At 31.3% G+C, this 19,165-nt stretch overlaps 2 protein-coding genes across 2 annotated transcripts; both read right to left on the bottom strand.

Annotated features, from left to right (window-relative positions):
• Positions 1 to 9,412: 9,412 nt before the first annotated feature.
• On the bottom strand, positions 9,413 to 10,003 carry LOC136085533 (uncharacterized). The gene has a single exon (XM_065806847.1). The coding sequence runs from the start codon at positions 10,001 to 10,003 to the stop codon at positions 9,413 to 9,415; it is 591 nt and encodes a 196-aa protein (XP_065662919.1).
• Positions 10,004 to 14,596: 4,593 nt separating this feature from the next.
• Positions 14,597 to 16,627, bottom strand: LOC105843773 (alpha-2C adrenergic receptor). The gene has a single exon (XM_065805945.1). It carries the CDS (start codon positions 16,479 to 16,481, stop codon positions 14,724 to 14,726), a length of 1,758 nt encoding a protein of 585 aa, XP_065662017.1. The 5' UTR covers positions 16,482 to 16,627; the 3' UTR covers positions 14,597 to 14,723.
• Between the last annotated feature and the right edge of the window lie 2,538 nt (positions 16,628 to 19,165).

Here is a 19,165-nt window from a genome sequence, read left to right as displayed (position 1 = left end):
ATATTTTTTTACTATTTCTATAGCCTTGTTTCAATATTTTATATTTGAAAAAATATATAACGTTTGTGTAAATGATAACGATAGTAACAAAATAATTATGGCAGACTCAAAAGTAAAAGAAAAGGAAAGTAAAGCCAGTTATGGTACCAAACTCTTATGAACTTTCTAAAAGTATTATGTTAAAAAGAATCTATGTTATTGTTTAGAAATTAACTACCCGAGTACAAACAATTGTTAATGAAAGTATGCATAAAGCCGTACAAGACCTTATTGTAGGAATTTTGCTTATTTACAGTAAAAACTATGAAGGATTAACCGGTGGAATGAAAACTGCTTGTACAATATTCAACAATATACGGTTTTGATGGTTAAATTAAAATCATAAGGTGGTTCACCACTAAAAAAATAAAATTCTCTAAATTTCATAATTTCAAATTAAAAAGCGTTTAAGAGCATAATTTAAAAAAGTAAAAAACGAGTTTCATTTTACAACAATTTATTCCTACAATTGTGAAAATATGTCAAAAAGGTTGCAAAATCAGTCAATTTTGAAAGAAATTTGGAAAAACGATAATTTGGAAACCACAAAAAATCAAAACTTCATATTTGGCAAAACGTTTCGTGCACATAAAATGAACTGTACCAAAATCACAGCCACATTTTTAGTAAAAGTTGTAGTTTTTGATTTTTTTGTCAAAAACATCAAAATTTGGAAGTTTCGCTAATGAAATCAAATCAAAAAATGTCAACAATTCGTTAAATACTTTGTTTTTAGCATAAGTTTTGCTTCAGGCCCTTATATTAAAAAGTTATGATTTTTCAAAAATTACAAATTGCGCAAAAAAGAGAATGCAGAAAAACAGCAATAAAAATTTTATAACTAAAAAAAATATCAAAAACTTCCAGATGAGTAGGGTTTATAAGTTTCCAGTTGTTGTTCTTCAACTTTCCAACTTTTATTAATTACTTTTAACTGCATTCTCTAACCTTTTTTTTTCTAAAGTATCTTTTTTGTTTACACTGCGTTTTTGATCCCTACAAAATGGAGACACTGCAGATTTTCCACCACTGTGAAGGTTGTGGTGACTCATTACTCTCTGAACACCAGCAGTTCCCTCATTAAAATACAACACAACTGAGTTCACTCCCAACTCAAACTAAGTTTTTTGGGCTTCAAACAAATTTTTTTGGGCATCTGGACCATATAATACTGTTGAGTCCCTCATTAGAATTCTGTGATTGACCATGAGTGCATTTTTTCAAAAGGTTGTCATCACTTAATTCTTCAAAATCTTTTTTAATAACACCATATATCCATATTGGTAAATTAACTTTTGGTTTGTAATTGCTGTTACCTGCTATCTTTCCTTTATTCCATTAACAACAGCTATCAGGACCCACTGGACACAATACGTGGCGATAAAACGATCCGGAAAATTAGTGCAATGGTAAAGAATGCGCAAATGTTTTTTTTCAATTAATATACCTTTTCATTTTGACTTAAAGAATTATTAGCTGCAGCCTGTCAAATAGCCATACCAAAATAGTTTTGTATTCTATTAACTGCGCATTTTGTCGACTTTCCTTTTCCAGTTAACCGATCACCATGGTGTTTATTTTTTCTTCGGTTACATAGTCTTCTACCAATGCGATTCTGGATATGGCCAACAATCTAACTTTTCCGTTCGATTTGAAACTTTCCGTATGGATTACTGTTATGAACATCATCGAATCCAAGAGCAATTGAATATCTTTACAACACCACCACTTTTTATTGTCCCTAACGATGCTGTGTGATTTAAGGAACAAACATGATTAACCTTCTATTCAGTATAACCTGGATGGTTCTGCTTTTTTTTCCACATTCTATATCTCCTACAATACTTGCAAAAGATTTCAAAGCCAATACATCGCCCTTCTAAATTTGTAGTCACCACACCATTCAGTGAAACAAGTATGCGTTTTTGCCATGAGCCATCTGAAGAAAATCTGATTAGTTTTTTTCCTGACCCAATGTGTTCCTCCTTAACTTCATGTTTAACTTTTATTGCTGCTGCCTTTGTGGGTTGTTCTGCTGATAACCTATATGCATTTTAAAAAGTGTTGTTAATTTTGTTAAACGCGTTGTTATTCATGCAAGAAATGTTGCTATTCGTGCACAATCCACTAAGGCTTGGTGTCCTTTGCCAATTTCACGAAAAGTAATAACCATTCTAAGGTTAATATCAAAATAGTTTCTGCCTTGTTTTAGTACAGCTTTTTTAACATTATCAGATATACATGTGCAACATTGAAACTTACATTTAAAATTCAACTTGTGAGAAAATCCACTTTGTTCATCGTTGTCATTTGCAACAATAATACAACTGTTACATTCTGGACAATTTTCAATATTATCAATAACTTTTTTTAGAGAAGTTTATCGTAATGTTATAATTTTCTGCATTACTATTATTACCAACTTTTGTTAAAAAAACTTTTCTGGCATTAACTGAAACATGTTCCACAATTTCGTCTTCTAGGCTAGGTGTTTTGTTCCAATGGTTGCCACGAAATGCTCTTTTTTTTTTTTTAAGCTTATACTTTTTTTACTTTCCATTATATATAATATTCTAATATTCTAAAAAATCTTATATAAAATTAATAAATCATACTAAATAATATAAATAACACAAAGCTTTTCAAACACAACATAAATTCTTTTCAATCACAAGATAAATTATCTGATGAATCATACAAAAACAGCAACTTCTACAGACTGTTTTATTCTATATTTTTGTCAAACTATGCTAACCTAATTAACTAATGAGTAGCCAACCAAATTTCAAAAAAAATACTAATGCTAAGGCCAAGAGAGAGGGCAATCATAAACATAAGTTTGTATTGCTAGGGACGTTGCTATGATCAAGTTGTCTGATAAAGTCTAAATTAAATAGAATATCTCAAAAAATACTCAAGATATCTTTAAACAGACTCCAGAAACGTTTACAACTATGTTGAATTACGATAAATCAAAAGAAATTTCAAAATAAAATTTTAATAAAAATATAGATTTTTTTCTCTTTTTCGTAGCTTGGAGTGCTCTCAGATGTCCTTGCATCACTCCGTGGTGCTCTGTAATAAGACCGTAGAGTGGTGAACTACCTTAAGACCTTTTTAAATGAAGAAAGTCAGGAAAAATCATCATCAAAAAAAATGGCTCAAAATAAGATTTAAACTAAAGATGCCTTGAAGTAGTGATTTTTGCCAAATACAGAGTTTTTTCGGCTAGGTGCTTGGCCAAAGCACCGAAGATTCGGCAATACTTAGTTATTTTGAGGGTTTTAACTTGCTCCTTTGAAGTGCATATGTCAAATAAACAAGGGGCGTTTTTGTTCCATTTGTGACTAGGTCGTGTCACAACACGCATTGTTTGTTGACGGTTACATCAAATATTTTCAAATATACTAGAAATGTTAGATATATGTAGAAAAGCCATACTCTTCAAACCATTCAAAAAGACTTCAAAAGTAACCAGCTCAGATATATCGTGCATTTCTGAGATAATATCCGAAAATGCTATAGATTGATATAGCGCAGAGAACTCCAAACTTATTAAAAATAATACCTTCATGACAACTTGAACTTAAAGCATGGTTTAACTTTAATGGGGATGATAATTTTATTAATGCATATTCTAAAACTAATTTCCTCGAATTGGTTAAAACATAACAAGCAAAAAAAAAAGTTTAAATGCTGTGCGAAAGATTAAAAAGTGTGACACACATCACAAACATTTTCTGTAAAGGGTTTACCAAAGGTCCGAAGCTCAACGCTAGCTCTAGCCCAATAAGTGACATTGGCAAGGAAGGAGCCGTGAACTTTAAGGTTAAATGCTTTTCCGCGGTGCTCTGTAATAAGACCGTAAGGACTTCTGAGAGCATCTTAATAGCTACAAAATAGAAAGAAAAAAAAAAGTAAAAAGGTTAATCCTTTTCATTGAATGACTAATCCTTCTCAGTGAAAGGCTGCTTGACACCGATAAAGGCTGCTTGACACCGATGAATTATCACCGGTGTCTGGTAGCACCGGTGATAATTCATCTCCATTTCGTAAGGAAAAGAAATGTAAATGAAACAATCATATCAACCACTAAAAAAAACTCGCATGAAGATTTAGAAAAGAAAAATCCGATTGCAAAGGAAATTAGCTTTTGCATAAAACTGGTGGCCAGCAAACGCAAAACATAATCCTAACAGAACTTGCTAAAGTTATCTTAGTATTTGCGGGTGGCAGTGTACATTGTGAATGGCTATTTTTGGAAGTATGTATAACTTATGAGAAAAAGAGCAATCATTTGCTATCATCAAACGATGAAAAAGTTTTTATATAAATATAAAAATACATAACTTACCCTCTATAGATATTAAATACTAAATATAATAGTTTGTTATAAAAAAATAAAAGAATAGTTGCATATAATCTTTTTTTATGCGTTTTCTTCGTTTCAATCTAGTATTTGGTACTCGAGTTCAAATAAACTTTAAACCTAAATTTACTGAACACATCAAATATATATCCAGTCAAGCTACAAAGAAAACTGAACATAATGCTAAAATAAGCAAATATTTTACTCGATGAGTCAAATATTTGCTTATTCTAGTAATAAAAGTTAATTTAAACTGTTTTGCTCTCCACTATGAGTACTGAACCCTATTTATCTTGATTTAAATAATAATAACTTAAATATCCTTGAAAAACTACAAAACACGGCCATGAGAACTATACTGAAATTTTCATAAAATTTAAGGGACTAAGTTCCAAAACAACAATTATAAGTTCCAAAGCTTAACGCTAGTTGTTAATATATAATTATAGTATATATTTATAACGTTATGTAAGCTTCATAAATTTATAGTACAATTTAAATTTACATCAGAGCGTATAAACCGGGTAAATAAATGTTTATAACCAAAGCCGACGCTACTATTGAAATAAACTAGGCGGCCGCCCAGGGCGCTGCTCGTAAAGAGGCACAAAAATTTGTCGCCAAAATTAACAAATAACTTATACTTAATAACTTTGATTATATTATATAAACTAAAGACAGGTTAATGTAATACAATAATTATTTAATTTAATATAAATCTTTTAATTTCGAACATTTCAGATGGTTATTTAATTTTTAATGTTGATTTAAAGACCACATAAAGCAACGTTGCAAAACATGTGGAACTTTGATTTTTAATCCTGCCTAAAACCTAGCACTTAACTTAACCATTGAAAAAAACAAAATGAGGAAGTAAGATTCATGGTTTTAAGCATGCAAGGTATCAGCTTAGTGCAATAAATGATACTTTAATGGAGAATTTTGATGGCTAAAGACTAGATAATTCATCCTGTTATTCTTCCCGAACGGACGCAAAGGCTCTTGCTAATGCAATTTGTAAATTCAAGTTTATGTTATGCCATTTCACACTTTTAATGAAGTGAATGTTACAAACAAAATACTGGAAAAAATGAATTCATGTTTTAAACAACTTTAGATGGCTAAGAATTACCTCTTAATTGGGAGTTATAATGGTTAAGGAGTGGTCTTTAGGAGTGATAATGGCTTTGAACAAGTTTAAATAGATGGCGGGGCGACTGAATAAGTGCGAATTTCATAACTGCGAATCTGCATTAGTGCGACTGGCATAAGTGCGAACTGGCATAAGTGCGAACTGGCACAAGCGCGAACTGGCATAAGTGCGAATCACTTGCAAAAACTGGCATAAGTGCGAACTAGCACAAGTGCGAACTGGCATAAGTACGCCAAAAGAATTTGCAAACATTGGCATAAGTGCGAACTGGCATAAGTGCGAACTGGCATAAGTGCGAACCAATTGCAAAAACTGGCATAAGTGCGAACTGGCACAAGCGCGAATTAGCATAAGTGCGCCGAAAGAATTTGCAAACATTGGCATAAGTGGCGAATTGGCAAGTTCACACTTATGCCAATTCGCACTTATGCCAGTTCGCACTTATGCCAATTCGCACTTATGCCAATGTTTGCAAATTCTTTCGGCGCACTTATGCCAGTTCGCGCTTGTGCCAGTTCGCACTTATGCCAGTTTTTGCAATTGATTCGCACATATGCCAGTTCGCACTTATGTCAGTTCGCATTTATGCCAATGTTTGCAAATTCTTTCGGCGCACTTATGCCAGTTCGCGCTTGTGCCAGTTCGCACTTATGCCAGTTTTTGCAATTGATTCGCACATATGCCAGTTCGCACTTATGCCAGTTCGCACTTATGCCAATGTTTGCAAATTCTTTTGGTGCACTTATGCCAGTTCGCGCTTGTGCCAGTTCGCACTTATACCAGTCTTTGCAGCTGCTTCGCACTTATGCAGATTCGCAGTTATGAAATTCGCACTTATTCAGCCTCCTCTAGATGGCGCAGAGATTGCAAAGGAATTAGAATCAGAAGCAAAATTTAAGCCCGTTGAATTAAGAAGGTAAAAACATAAAAGGCAGTTTAAATATGAGACACCACAAAATTCTTAAAATAAATTTATGATGTCTAGGGATTGCAATCCCGGGCATGAATTACGATCCCGGGATTTCGGGATTAAAGTAAATAAAATCCCGGGATCCCGGGATCCCGGGATTTTATATAATGTGAGATATTTGCTAAAAAACAGAACTTAATACTGCATATATGAATATACTTTTTGATGTTATCAATTTTATATTTAATTTCATTATGCCTTAATGACTTAAATTAATTTTCTATGGCGCCTTAAATTGTTTTAATTGTGTAACAGGCAGCAGGTGTATATAAAGATCTTAAAATAACGCAGAAATATATATACGGTACCTTCCATATTATGTTTTAAGATTACAGACTTTACAGAATAACCTTCATCAAATAATTGGATATGTAAATAACATTTGAACATTTAAAGTGTATTTGACTAAAGTAACTAAACAATCAAAATTTCAAAATAAATTTGTAAACATAAATTTTCTTAAATTTGGCTACCGATGTAGCTGCTGTAGCAACAAGCTACTTTGTAAAAAATAACATAATAAGTTGTTTGTTAATATTGAGAGACAAAAATTAAAGAAAATCTTTATTTTATATTTATAAATAAATGGTAGCTAAATAATAAATGTAAAACAAAAAAACAATTCATATTAAATGCATATTTTATTTACAAACTTTCTTTTTTTGTCTGAAAATATGCCCGGAGGAATAGTAGAGCATTTAAGGTTTGGTCATTTAGCCTACTCCTTATTTTACTTCCCAAATACCCAGCTGCAGAAAATGCCCGCTCAGGTTCGATGGTCGGTGGAATAGAAGTCTTGCCAACAAACTTAACGATTGTTTTTTATACAATAGTCAAACAAACCTGCCTTAATTTGTGTTTGTGAAACTTTTTTCAATGATAAACTCCTGAACTCCATGGTCTATTCAAAAATTTGTTCCATTTATCGTAAGAATAAAGCATAAACAGGATAAACCTGCAAAGCAGCATTATATAACTCGTTATAATTCAGTATAGTTACCAACTTTAAACATTTTGTTTTATAAAATAATTTAATTAGTTCAATCCTGCTATAATCCCGAAAATCCCGGGATTTTGTGTTTAGAATCCCGGGATTTTCGGGACCCTAATGATGTCTCGTATTCAAGGTATTTTGTGTTATGAATGAGGCGCCACAAAATTCTTAACACAAAGTGTAGCTCTACTACACTATATTGGGCATGACTATACAGTTTATTGATGAGAGTTTCCAACAATTAGAACAGCATAATATTCTACTTGGCTTCCTCTATCAATACAACAAAAATTATTATATCTACAAGAAGACGCCTCCGGATTTATTTACTGACTGCAAATATTTAAAAACGCCTTGGAAACATAAAGCTATTAAATGTATTGATGCTTATGTTCATAGCAACGAGCTTCAATTAGTAGCTTAAAGGTTTCTAATCCTTCTTTTTCTTTTTTTTTCTTTCAGCATTTCCCATTTCAAACTCGTCCATTCCAGCCCTGTCATGAGTGTCCTCTACTGACACACCAGCCATTCTCATATCCTCCACCACTGCATCCATAAACCTCCTTTTAAGTCTACCTCTCCTCCTCTTACCTGGAAGTTACATCCCCAAAATCTTCCTGCCAATATAGCTCTCCTGTCTTCTCTGTACATGTCCAAACCATCTCAATCTCGATTCTCTAACTTTAATCTCGGAACTCTAATCTCGGAACTTTTAATTTCTCGGAACTCATAAGCTTTCTCTAAGTTCACAAACACACAATGTAACTCCTTCTGTCCTTCCCTATTCTTCTCCATTAATACTCTCAGAGCAAACATAGCATCTGTGGTGCACTTAGCTGGCATGAAACCATACTGCTGCTCACAGATCTCTACTTTTCCTCTAAGCCGACCTTCCACTACTCTTTCCCAGATTTTCAGGCTGTTACTGATCAACTTTATTCCCTTGTAATTACTACAGCTCTGAACGTCACCCTTGTTCTTGAAAATTGGCACCATTATGCTATGTCTCCACTTCTCAGGCATCTTTTGACCTTCCAAGATTCTGTTAAATAACCCTGTCAAAAACTCCGCTGCTATCTCTCCCAAATATTTCCATGCCTCCACTGGAATATCATCCGGTCCAACTGCCTTACCACACTTCATTTTCCGAAATGCATCCCTTACTTCCTCCTTTCTCACCTGGGAAACCTCCTGATTCACAATTTCTGTCTCTTCTAACCTTCTTTCCCTATAATTCTCTTGATTCATGAGTTCCTCAAAATACTCCTTCCACCTTCCCAAGACACTCTCCTCACTAGACAACTTATTTCCATCTTTATCCTTAATCATCCTAACCTGCTGCACATCCTGCCCATCACGGTTTCTCTGTCTGGCTAATCTGTACAGATCCTTTTCCCCTTATTTAGTGTTCAACTTCTCATACAGATTACTATATGGCTTTTCTTTAACTTTTGCCACTGCTCTCTTTGTCTTGCCACACATCTCCTTGTACTTCTGTCTACTTCCTTCATCTTGCTGAAAATGCCAATTCTTTTTAGCCAGCCGCTTTCCTCTTAAACTTTCCTGAACTTCCTCATTCCACCACCACGTCTCCTTGTCTATCTTCTTCTGTCCTAATGTTACACCAAGTATTTCCCTAGCCATATCCCTCATGTATTTGACGTCTCATCCCAGGTATCCAAAACACCAACACCCAGTGACTGTCTCACCTCATCCCAGAACTTTACACAACAGTCCTCATCCTTTAACTTCCACCACCTGATCTTAGGTTCTGCTTTCACTCTCTTCTTCTTCTTCACCTCCAAAACCATCCTACATATCACCATCCTATGCTGTTTAGCTACACTCTCTCATAGTACCACCTTGCAATCACTAGCTTCTTACCTCTTAGTCAACCTGTGTACCTCTTCCCCCACTCTTATACGTCACCCTGTGCTCTTCCTTTTTGTTAAAATAAGTGTTAACTACAGCCATCTTTATCCTTTTAGCAAAATCTACCACCATTTGTCCTTCTGTATTCCTTTCTTTAACCCCATAGCTACCCATCACCTCCTCTTCACCACTGTTTCTTTTACCAACATGTCCATTAAAATCTGCTCCAAGAATCATTCTCTCTTCTACAGGAACCTGCAAAACAACTTCATCTAACTCTCTCCAGAATTCTTCTTTCTCCTTCGTATCACACCCTAGCTGAGGAGCATAAGCACTGATGACATTCATCACCACCCCATCAATCTCTAACTTTTCACAGATCACTCTGTCACTTACTCTCTTTATCTCCTCTACACTCTTACTAAACTCCTCTTTCAGAATTACCCCTACTCCATTTCTCTTCCTGTCGAAACCATGATAGAAGAGTTTGAAGCCACCACCAATGCTCCTGGTCTTGCTGCCCTTCCATCTGGTCTCCTGTACACACAGTATGTCTAACTTCCTCCTCTCCATCGCATCAGCTAGCTCTCTTCCTTTATCGGTCATAGAGCCCACATTCAACGTACCAAATTTAACCTCCACCTTCCTGCTCATCCTCCTCTCTTTCAGCTTCAGAGCTCTCTTCCCCCCTTTCCTCCTCCTCCTTGTCTTTGTACCAACAGTAGCCCAATTTCCACTAATGCCCTGTTGGGCAACAGCACCAGAGGCAGTCGTTGTTAACCCGGGCCCCGAACGATCCGGTATGAAACTTCTATTGTTGATGCGCATCATTTGATTTGGCGCAGTTTTTACACCGAATGCCCTTCCTGACGCAACCCTCCCTATTTATCCGGGCTTAAGACCGGCACTAAAATACACTGGTGAGTGCATCCTAGTGGCTAGTTTAAAGGTTTCCAATCCTATCTCACCATAAAATATGTTTCTGAATAGACTAGGAAAAAAAATTGAAAGGTTGTGAACGAAGTGTCGTTGTTTCCCTAGAATACAATTTATACTTCCAGTGTCCGCAGCTTATAAAGAAAATATTTTTCCGAAATTGTAGTTAACTAAATCTTACTTGCTTTTAACTTTGTTGCAAAGTAGACTCGTAGACGTAGCAACAGTTTCATTAAAATATGATTACGCTTTGACCCTGAAATTGAAGGAATTATTAGACACTTTTTCAAGGAAGAAGGAACGAAAAACTAAATTTTGATTTTATAATCTAGTTGTAACGTTTATGCAATTGATAATAAATTAATGTCTCTTTACGTTTATTGTTTTCTTAAACATTATTATTACCTCGTTCACACTGACAATAAAACAAGTTATATTATTTTACACGTTATACTATTACTCTATATAACACATTATAACTTTAGTATTTTAAACAAGACTTATATTTTTAATGTTTACAAAAAAACAACTCAGAGAATAAATAACAATATAAAATAAACAATAAAGAGAATAAATAACAATATAGAATAAACAGTAAAGATAATAAACCACAATAAAGAATATCCAATCTCGCTATGTTGCTTTGCGTTACTTATTTAAAGTCTTTTTATTTAAAACAGTGTGAGCAAGGTATCGCACTTCATAAATGAATACAACACATAGTTATCAATAATTTATAAGGAATTATTCTTACCTCAATTTAAAATTTAAAAAAATCACACCTTTAAAAAATTGTTTTTTCACCTTTTTAGTTACGTTTAAGTTAATTCATTGGAAAAAAACAGCTAACATGTTGGTCTTTAATTCAAAAATTGTTTTACAGATATAATAAAAGTGATTCTTTACAATAATCATTAAATTTTGTGTGTGTGTGTGTGTGTGTGTGTGTGTGTGTGTGTGTGTGTGTGTGTGTGTGTGTGATTATTAAGATGCTGCAGGAAGTCCTTAATGCCTTATCCCAGAGCAAAACGGTAAAGCGTTTAATTAGGAAGTTCACTCCTCCTACCTTACCAATGTCATCAATCTCTTGGTTTTGAGCCAAACTCAGACCATTTGGTTCTGAGCCAGAACTCTATTCACTGCACCAGAGCTTCTTTGTTTATTTTCAAATTTATCCCATAATATAACAAAAATTATAATTCAAGGAAAAAGTTTTGTCAAGTTTTTACTTTCTTATTTTTAATTTTTTCACGTTTTGATTTGTTTTTATTTTATTTTAAAAAATTAGTCCTCGTTACAAACCTGAACCTCGATGTTTTTAACGAACTTTAACCTCGATGTTTTTAACAAACTTGAACCTCGATGTTTTTAACAAACTTGAACCTTGATGTTTTAACGAAACTGATCGTCGATGTTTTCAACAACCCTGAACCATAATGCTTCAAAATTTTGGGGCTTTAAAAACTGAAAAATTTACAGTAATAAATTTAGTTTATTCTATATGTACATGGCAAACTCGGATAGCTTGATGCTCTGATTATTTTTTTTTTTTTTATTACAGAGTTGCAATATTAAATAATAAAGTTTAATAAGAACTTTTCAAAATAAATTAAAATAATCTTATTTCAAAAATGTTCAAAAGATATGTTAAAAATAACTTTATATCTAATAAACTGGACAAAACAACCCGTTGACTGATGCCTCTGATAGTTGCGTCATGACTTCAGCCTATTTGAGTTGAAAAAAAAATCTTTTGAATCCCTGGTTGAATAAAGGACTAATAAAATTATCAAAAAAAAAACTTTATGATAAAAATTTAAGCCATAAAACATATAAAAATGAAGTAAACTATACAAATTATAAAAACTTGTTGGAAAAAACAAAACAAAAAAATGTTCTAAAAAAATGTATTATGCAAAGTTGTTAGAAAAAACCAACGGCAACCGACTTTACAAAACGTGAAGTATTATTAAACAAGTAATTGGTAAAAAGATCATATCTCACTCGCAACAATTTTATGATATAAGTATTTTGCTAACAATGAAATAATGGGCTGGAATACTGCCTCCAAAAACCCTCAGTCGATGCGTGCTCACTTCACTGTGTCTATCTCTAAATCAGTCGTTGTACGTACACTCTACTATGTCTATTCTTAAACTAGTCAATATTGTTCGGCAAGTTACTGAAGTTGTCAAAATCATTGCGAGTAGGATATGATATAAGCACAACCAAATCTAATTTAAACCTAAACAAGATAAGGAATACTTTTTATAGTCTAAAAACTAAAAAAAGTGCGGGCACTGACAAAATTAGCGTGAATGTTGTCAAGTCAGTTTTTGATATCATTGAACCGTCATTACTTCATATTTTTGACTTTTTCTTAAAACTAGGTGTAGTGCCGAAAAAACTTAAAATTGCCATAATCACTCCAGTTTTTAAATCTGATGAGGTAACAAATTAAAGACCTATCTCCGTCTTACCTTGCTTCTAAAAATTACTGGAACGTATTATTTGCAACAGACTTTATAATTATTTAATTTTAAACAATATGTTGTACAATAAACAATTTGGTTTTAAGAAAAATAATTCAATCATATTGTAGTCGAACTGATTAATCATGTATCACATGTATTCAATAAAGACTATTTTACTTTATTTATAAAAAAAATAAAAAAATAAATACACATTACATGTGGTGTGCCCCAAAGGTTCAATCTTAGGTCCATTATTATTTTTATTGTACATAAATGATTTATATTTAGCATCAAATATTTTGAATGTTATAAATGTTTATAAATATTTGCAGGCGACTCCAACCTTTATTATTCCAACAAAGACATAAAAGTTCTCTTTAATAAATAAAATAAAGAACTACTCAAAATAAACAAATGCTTTACAAGTAACAGACTTTCATGGAATGTAGAAAAAACTAAGATTTTTTCATTCTACAAACCTAGTATGTGATTCACCAAGTAGTGAAGGTGACAATGTTCCACTAAAATTACCCAATCTCCTAATCAATAAAACATTTATAAAAAGGGAACCTATCGTTAATTTTCTAGGAGTAATACTAGATGAAAATTTGTCTTGGAAATCAAATATGAAATATATTGAAAATAAAGTCTCAAGAAATATTTATATATTATATAAAATTAAATCATTTTTTAACATAATTTTAAAAAAATATACTTTTCATTTATTCATAGTTTTATCTCCTACTGCAATACTGTATGGGGTAGTACAAATAATGGTAAATTAAAAAAGCTTTATAGTAAATAAAAACACGCACGCAGGATTGTATTTGGTGCTCACAGATCTTATAATTGCAACCCTCTTTTAAGGAAATTTTGTGCCTTAAGTGTTTATAAACTTAATATACACCAAGTTCTACAATTCATGTTTACAACAAAACAAGGACTTTCTTCTATTGTATTTAAGTTGTAATTTCGCACATTTCAGAAATTTCGCACAAATATCAGTTGTGCGAAACATTTTTCAAAATTTATCACAAAAAAGAATAATGTTCAAAACATCTCTAGGAATAGTTCAGGAAAGAACCTCAGAGTCTCTTATAACAAAAAAAACTTTAATTTAAAATAACTAATTTAAAATAATTAAACTAATCTAAAAAATTGCTATTGACACTGCTTCTCTTTAATTTTTTGTTGCAAAGCTTCTACACATTAAAGTTTTTGTTAATCTTTAGTATGTTGCGTTTTGTTTCAACATGTGTAAAAAATTTTAATATTTTAATAATACTAAATATTTTTCTGTAATTTAAACTCAAAAAATTTGAATTTTTATTGTTCAAAGGTTTGAGTTGATAAAATTGAAAAGTGGTCAGGATAATATGAGCACTTGTGCTACTTTTTTAAAAAATTGTGTTTTTTAAGAAAAACTTTCGGTTGAATAAATATCAAAGTGGATCATGAGTAGTGATCCCTAAATATTGTTTATTCGCAAATATTTTGGTTCCAGCATAGTTATTTTTGAAAAGATTCCAATTTTCGCTTAGGGTGCTCATATTACCCTATTTACCCTATATAAAAAGAGTTAAGTACTGCAAAAATACCTAAGAGGTTAGTATAGACAAGGTTAAGCTAAAATACTCAAGAGGTTCGGATAGTTTGAGATCAACGTTTTAAAACCTGCCTAAAAAAATCTTTGTTTTGTGCAAAATATTACAATTCATTTTATACAGATTATTAGTGGAGCCTAAGTTAGAGTTACTACAAACTGCAATTACTAGACAAAAACAATAAATAAAAACAATAAATATTTCTACATATACTATTTTACAAATAAACAAATAAAACAAAAAAAATAATTTTAAAGCTTTTAGGATATTTAATATTTAGCAAATTTTTAATGTTTTTAAAATAAATATCGTTTAAACAAACGGTGAATTTATGTCGTCGTCATAACTTGTTACAATAATAATTGGCGCGCAAATTGGAATTCCGTCAATCTCAACCTGTCTGCAGCTGATTTTCTTATTAGAAATTTTTCTGTTTTTATCTAAAGTAGTTGAACGCCGTGGAAGAATGGGGGAACATTTAGAAAAACCGTTATTTGTGCGTTCATCGGGAATCCATTTTGAAAAAAAAAGATTTAATAGTCGTTGAAAAACGCTTGCTTCATTTTTATTGGCCATCGATAAACGTGAACAACTGACTATACTTTTTTTTTTATTTGTTCTCTTTCTTTTTTTTGATTTTATTAATAAACTTTTAAATGCATTTTGAAAATACTCGTTAAAACCTCCATACAACCATGGGTTTAAAGAAGCATTACAGTAAACAAGACCTTTGCAAAAATAATGTATTTTTGCGTTAATCTTAACATGAAAAGCAATTAAAATCTCACTGACATGATGCGGAAGCATGCAAACAAAAAAGACAGTTAGAAGTATTCCAAATACTTTCAAAGTTTTTAAAGTTTGCTTAAACCTGTAAAAAGCAAACTCTTCAGATATTTCATTTAAGTCAGCTCCAGCAATAAGAGAGGTTACGCTTTCTTTCATTTTTGACATGGGCATACGAAAGCTGCTGTTGTACCAGGAGCTAATTTTTCTTCTGCTGTTTTTTGTTTTAAGCTCTGAATCACTATGAGATAACATTCTGGCGCTCGCGCACCGAGTAATGCCTTTTGTTTCAAACCACTTATCATCCCCGCGTTTTGTTTCTTGCACCATACTCGATGTTCGACACAGCACTGAGCCACTTTTTCTTCTGTTTATGCTTGAGTTTCTTTTTAAAGTTTTCATGGTTCTGTTTTCACGGCAATCTTCTAAATTGTTTGATAAAGATCGAGCATTGCTCAAGGAAAAATGTTCTGCTTTTCGAATAGTATGTCTGTCATTAAAATCAGTCAGTGAAATGCTTCTTCTTTTTCCCATCCGATTCGGTACATTATGAAAATTAGTCGAATCCTGATATTCGGATCTATTACCAATTTTTTCGGCTTCAAATGGATCGTTGTTATTATTTAAAAAAGACTTGGTTCGATTACGGTTAAAGGCTTTTATTGATTTTTGATTTTTTGACCTAACGGTGTACCATATTTTTATATACAAAAAAGACATAATCACTAAGGGCGCAATATATTGAAGAAAAAATACTAATAAAACATAAATCAAAGTTGATGTTCCTGTGAAAATATCAAGTTTGCAAGAATTAAACTCCTTTTTTTGTTTCAATAATATATTAGGAAGCCCTAACAGAATAGCAAGTATATTTACAACCAGACAAATCAAAATAGAAGTTTTGTTATTTATTTTGAATGGCATTTTTATGCGCAATATCACTAAATATCTTTCGAATGCAATTATTACCAAAATTAGAACATTTGCCATCATTAAAATTCTCAAGATCGGCTTCAAAAACACGCACTTAATACCTTCCATAAAACCAGTTCCTTCATAATTTAAAAATACAGGAACCCCTGCTAATAAAATCAGAATATCATTAAAACATAAGTTGCAAACAAACAAGTTTGTTGGAATTTGAAGCTTTCTATATCGTAGTGTTGCAAGTAATACTAGCATATTACCAAACACGCCTATAACAAAAGCAAAACTGTATATCCCAGACAATAAACTTTCAGTTAATAAATCCATTTCCTGCGGCCGGGTGTTGTTAAAAAACATTTCATTCGACTATGTTATACTATATCTTGATTGCTATATAAAGTTTAGAGCATATAAAGCATTAGCGTGTTTGACACTTTCTTTTTCTTTCTTTATTTTATTGAGTTTGCCAAACAAATGTTTATTTTCACCGTTGACGCATGCGCACTATAATAAATGTAAAGTAATTAGCCAATTATCGCTGACAAATAAAAGTGTTTTCAAAGAACATGTTTGAAAAGGCATCAAGGTTTCAGACAATGCGCGGTGCCATTTTGACACATCAAACGCGGTATTTTAGTTTTTATTACCAGGATGGTAATGATTAAAATAAATATTTTACTTAAATTAGCTTCAAAATTTTTATTATTATTTTTGAGATATTTTCTAATTCAGAGAGAAAAAATATGGAAATAAATTGATGACCAAAGACTTTAGGTAAAGAATATAAAGGTAAACATCTAGTTGCAACGTTTGAAAATTTAAAAACTCATTTGTTTTGTATCTCAAGTCTTGAACAATATAATTTATCTCTTAAACAATATAATTTATCCCAGAAAAATCATTGTTATGTTCTTACACCTTCAACAATGCCACGTATTTAAGAACTTAGGTAAGTAGCGTCGTATAATAGTCGTCGCGTAATTAAAATATTGCTAAAAATAATTGTCAGAATTTCTTAGATTGGTTTAAAAAAATGCATTTGTTTACAATTTCAGAAATAAGAAAGAAACATATAGCGTTTTTAGGTCATTTTAGTGTTTTGGTCATGGGTTTAATTACAATTAAATCAATATCACGAAAAAAATTTTTGTGAGGAGGTTGAAAAAAACTTTTTATGAACAATACGAAGACGTTTTTATAATATATATTTGTAAATTCTATTTAGACGATCGAGAATCACTTGCTGCTAGCATTTTAAATTTAAGTTTACACTTCTTTAAAAAAAGGATTTTATTTTAAAACATTTCTCAATTAAAATACCTTGTCAATTAAAATACCTTGTCAATTGAAACTGACATGTGAAGAGATTGTATTTTTTTTTTGACTTAATCTTTGAAATATTTTTGATTGCGCAGTCGAACTTATTTACCTAATACTCTATGGGACATTTGTTTTTGTATTGAACTTAGTGTATGTATATAAAGCTGCGTTTAAAAGTCGTCAATGCTTAAGAGATATATCAAAAATCTCTTCAGAATAAGCATAGAAGGCAATCACAAGAATGAATGACAATCGCACAAGATAGTTATAAGAAACTTCTATTACGAATAAAGTTAAACAACATTTTGTCATGAAAACAACAGTTTTATTTTTATGAGCTCACTTGACCAAGTATTAAAAGTATGAGATTATTGCGATTTTAACCTTAAGCAAACAAAGAAGAAAACATTTGTTGTAGACTTTAAAACACATAAAACAAAAATATTGTTTAAGGTAACCAATGTTAATCAGATTAGTTTACATTATTAATACAGTTAAAAACACTGTAAATTTACTCAACATTTAAGTTCACCCTATAACGTATTCACGACACGATACTAACATTACTATAAACTCGTTATTTTATATATATATATATATATATATATATATATATATATATATATATATATATATATATATATATATATATATATATATATATAGGCATCGCAAGGATCACTGAACTCGTAGCATAAATACTGTTGCATTCCTATTGCAATATATTAGGCGTTTGCACTAACATAGGAAAAAAATAAGTGAACTGAATTTATGATACATGTAATATATATATATATATATATATATATATATATATATATATATATATATATATATATATATATTGTATATTACTATTTATGTTCCATACAACATCAGGGGCGGACTCAGGATTTTTTTTATGCCTTAGATTTGGTATAAGCATGAACATACTCGTATTTTGAGTTTTCACAATACCTAAAAGTGCCATATCTGAAGCATAAAAAAATCCTTTGTTTGCCTTTGAATGTATACAGATAAACATCATACGTATAATTTATACATGGAAAAATTATACGTATTTTATCATCATTATTAATTTAGTAAACATGCACACATTTTTACCATTTTATTGTTGAAATTGTAACTTATATGTTCTTTACAATCTGAGAAGAGCTAGCATAAATAATATTTTATCATTAGGCCCTTTTATGTAACAAAAAAAGATTTAAAAATAGTTTACATGCAATGCAATTTTTATGCAAAGTTGTTAAATTAAAAATAAAATAAAAAATATAAGAAGTTCAAAACAATTACAATTTGATCACATAATGAAATAACTTATTAATATTTTAAGAAGATTGAGAAGTGAAGAATTTTATATATATATTTTTTTTATTTATAACTATTTAAAAAGATTTATTACAAACAAGCAAAAATTACAATTAAACAAACTACAAAAAGAATATATCATTAAATATATCTAAGAAAAATGGTAAATAAACATTTCCTCTTAAAAAAATGATAGGGTGTGTATATTGTTTAAATCTAGTAAATAATTTTTACAGTCCTTTTAAATGAAATTAATAAATATTTTTCTTTTCATACTTTTGTCAAGAACTGAGTTCCACAAACGTGGTCCCCGACATGTAGTCGAGAGTTCTCAATTCATTTATATGTGACGTTAGTGGAATATGATAATAACTAATCGAGAGTCTCGTTTAAAGTTTGCAATTGATTAG

This window comes from Hydra vulgaris, chromosome 09, assembly GCF_038396675.1.
Source record: "Hydra vulgaris chromosome 09, alternate assembly HydraT2T_AEP".
NCBI classification, from domain to species: Eukaryota; Metazoa; Cnidaria; class Hydrozoa; order Anthoathecata; family Hydridae; genus Hydra; species Hydra vulgaris.
Note: the sequence above shows the minus strand (reverse complement) of the source record. Positions and strands in the feature narration are given on the sequence as shown.

Excerpts from the sequence above, each read along its gene's own strand:
- LOC136085533 (XM_065806847.1), bottom strand. The coding sequence starts at position 10,003 with ATGACCGATAAAGGAAGAGAGCTAGCTGATGCGATGGAGAGGAGGAAG.
- LOC105843773 (XM_065805945.1), bottom strand. The coding sequence starts at position 16,481 with ATGTTTTTTAACAACACCCGGCCGCAGGAAATGGATTTATTAACTGAA.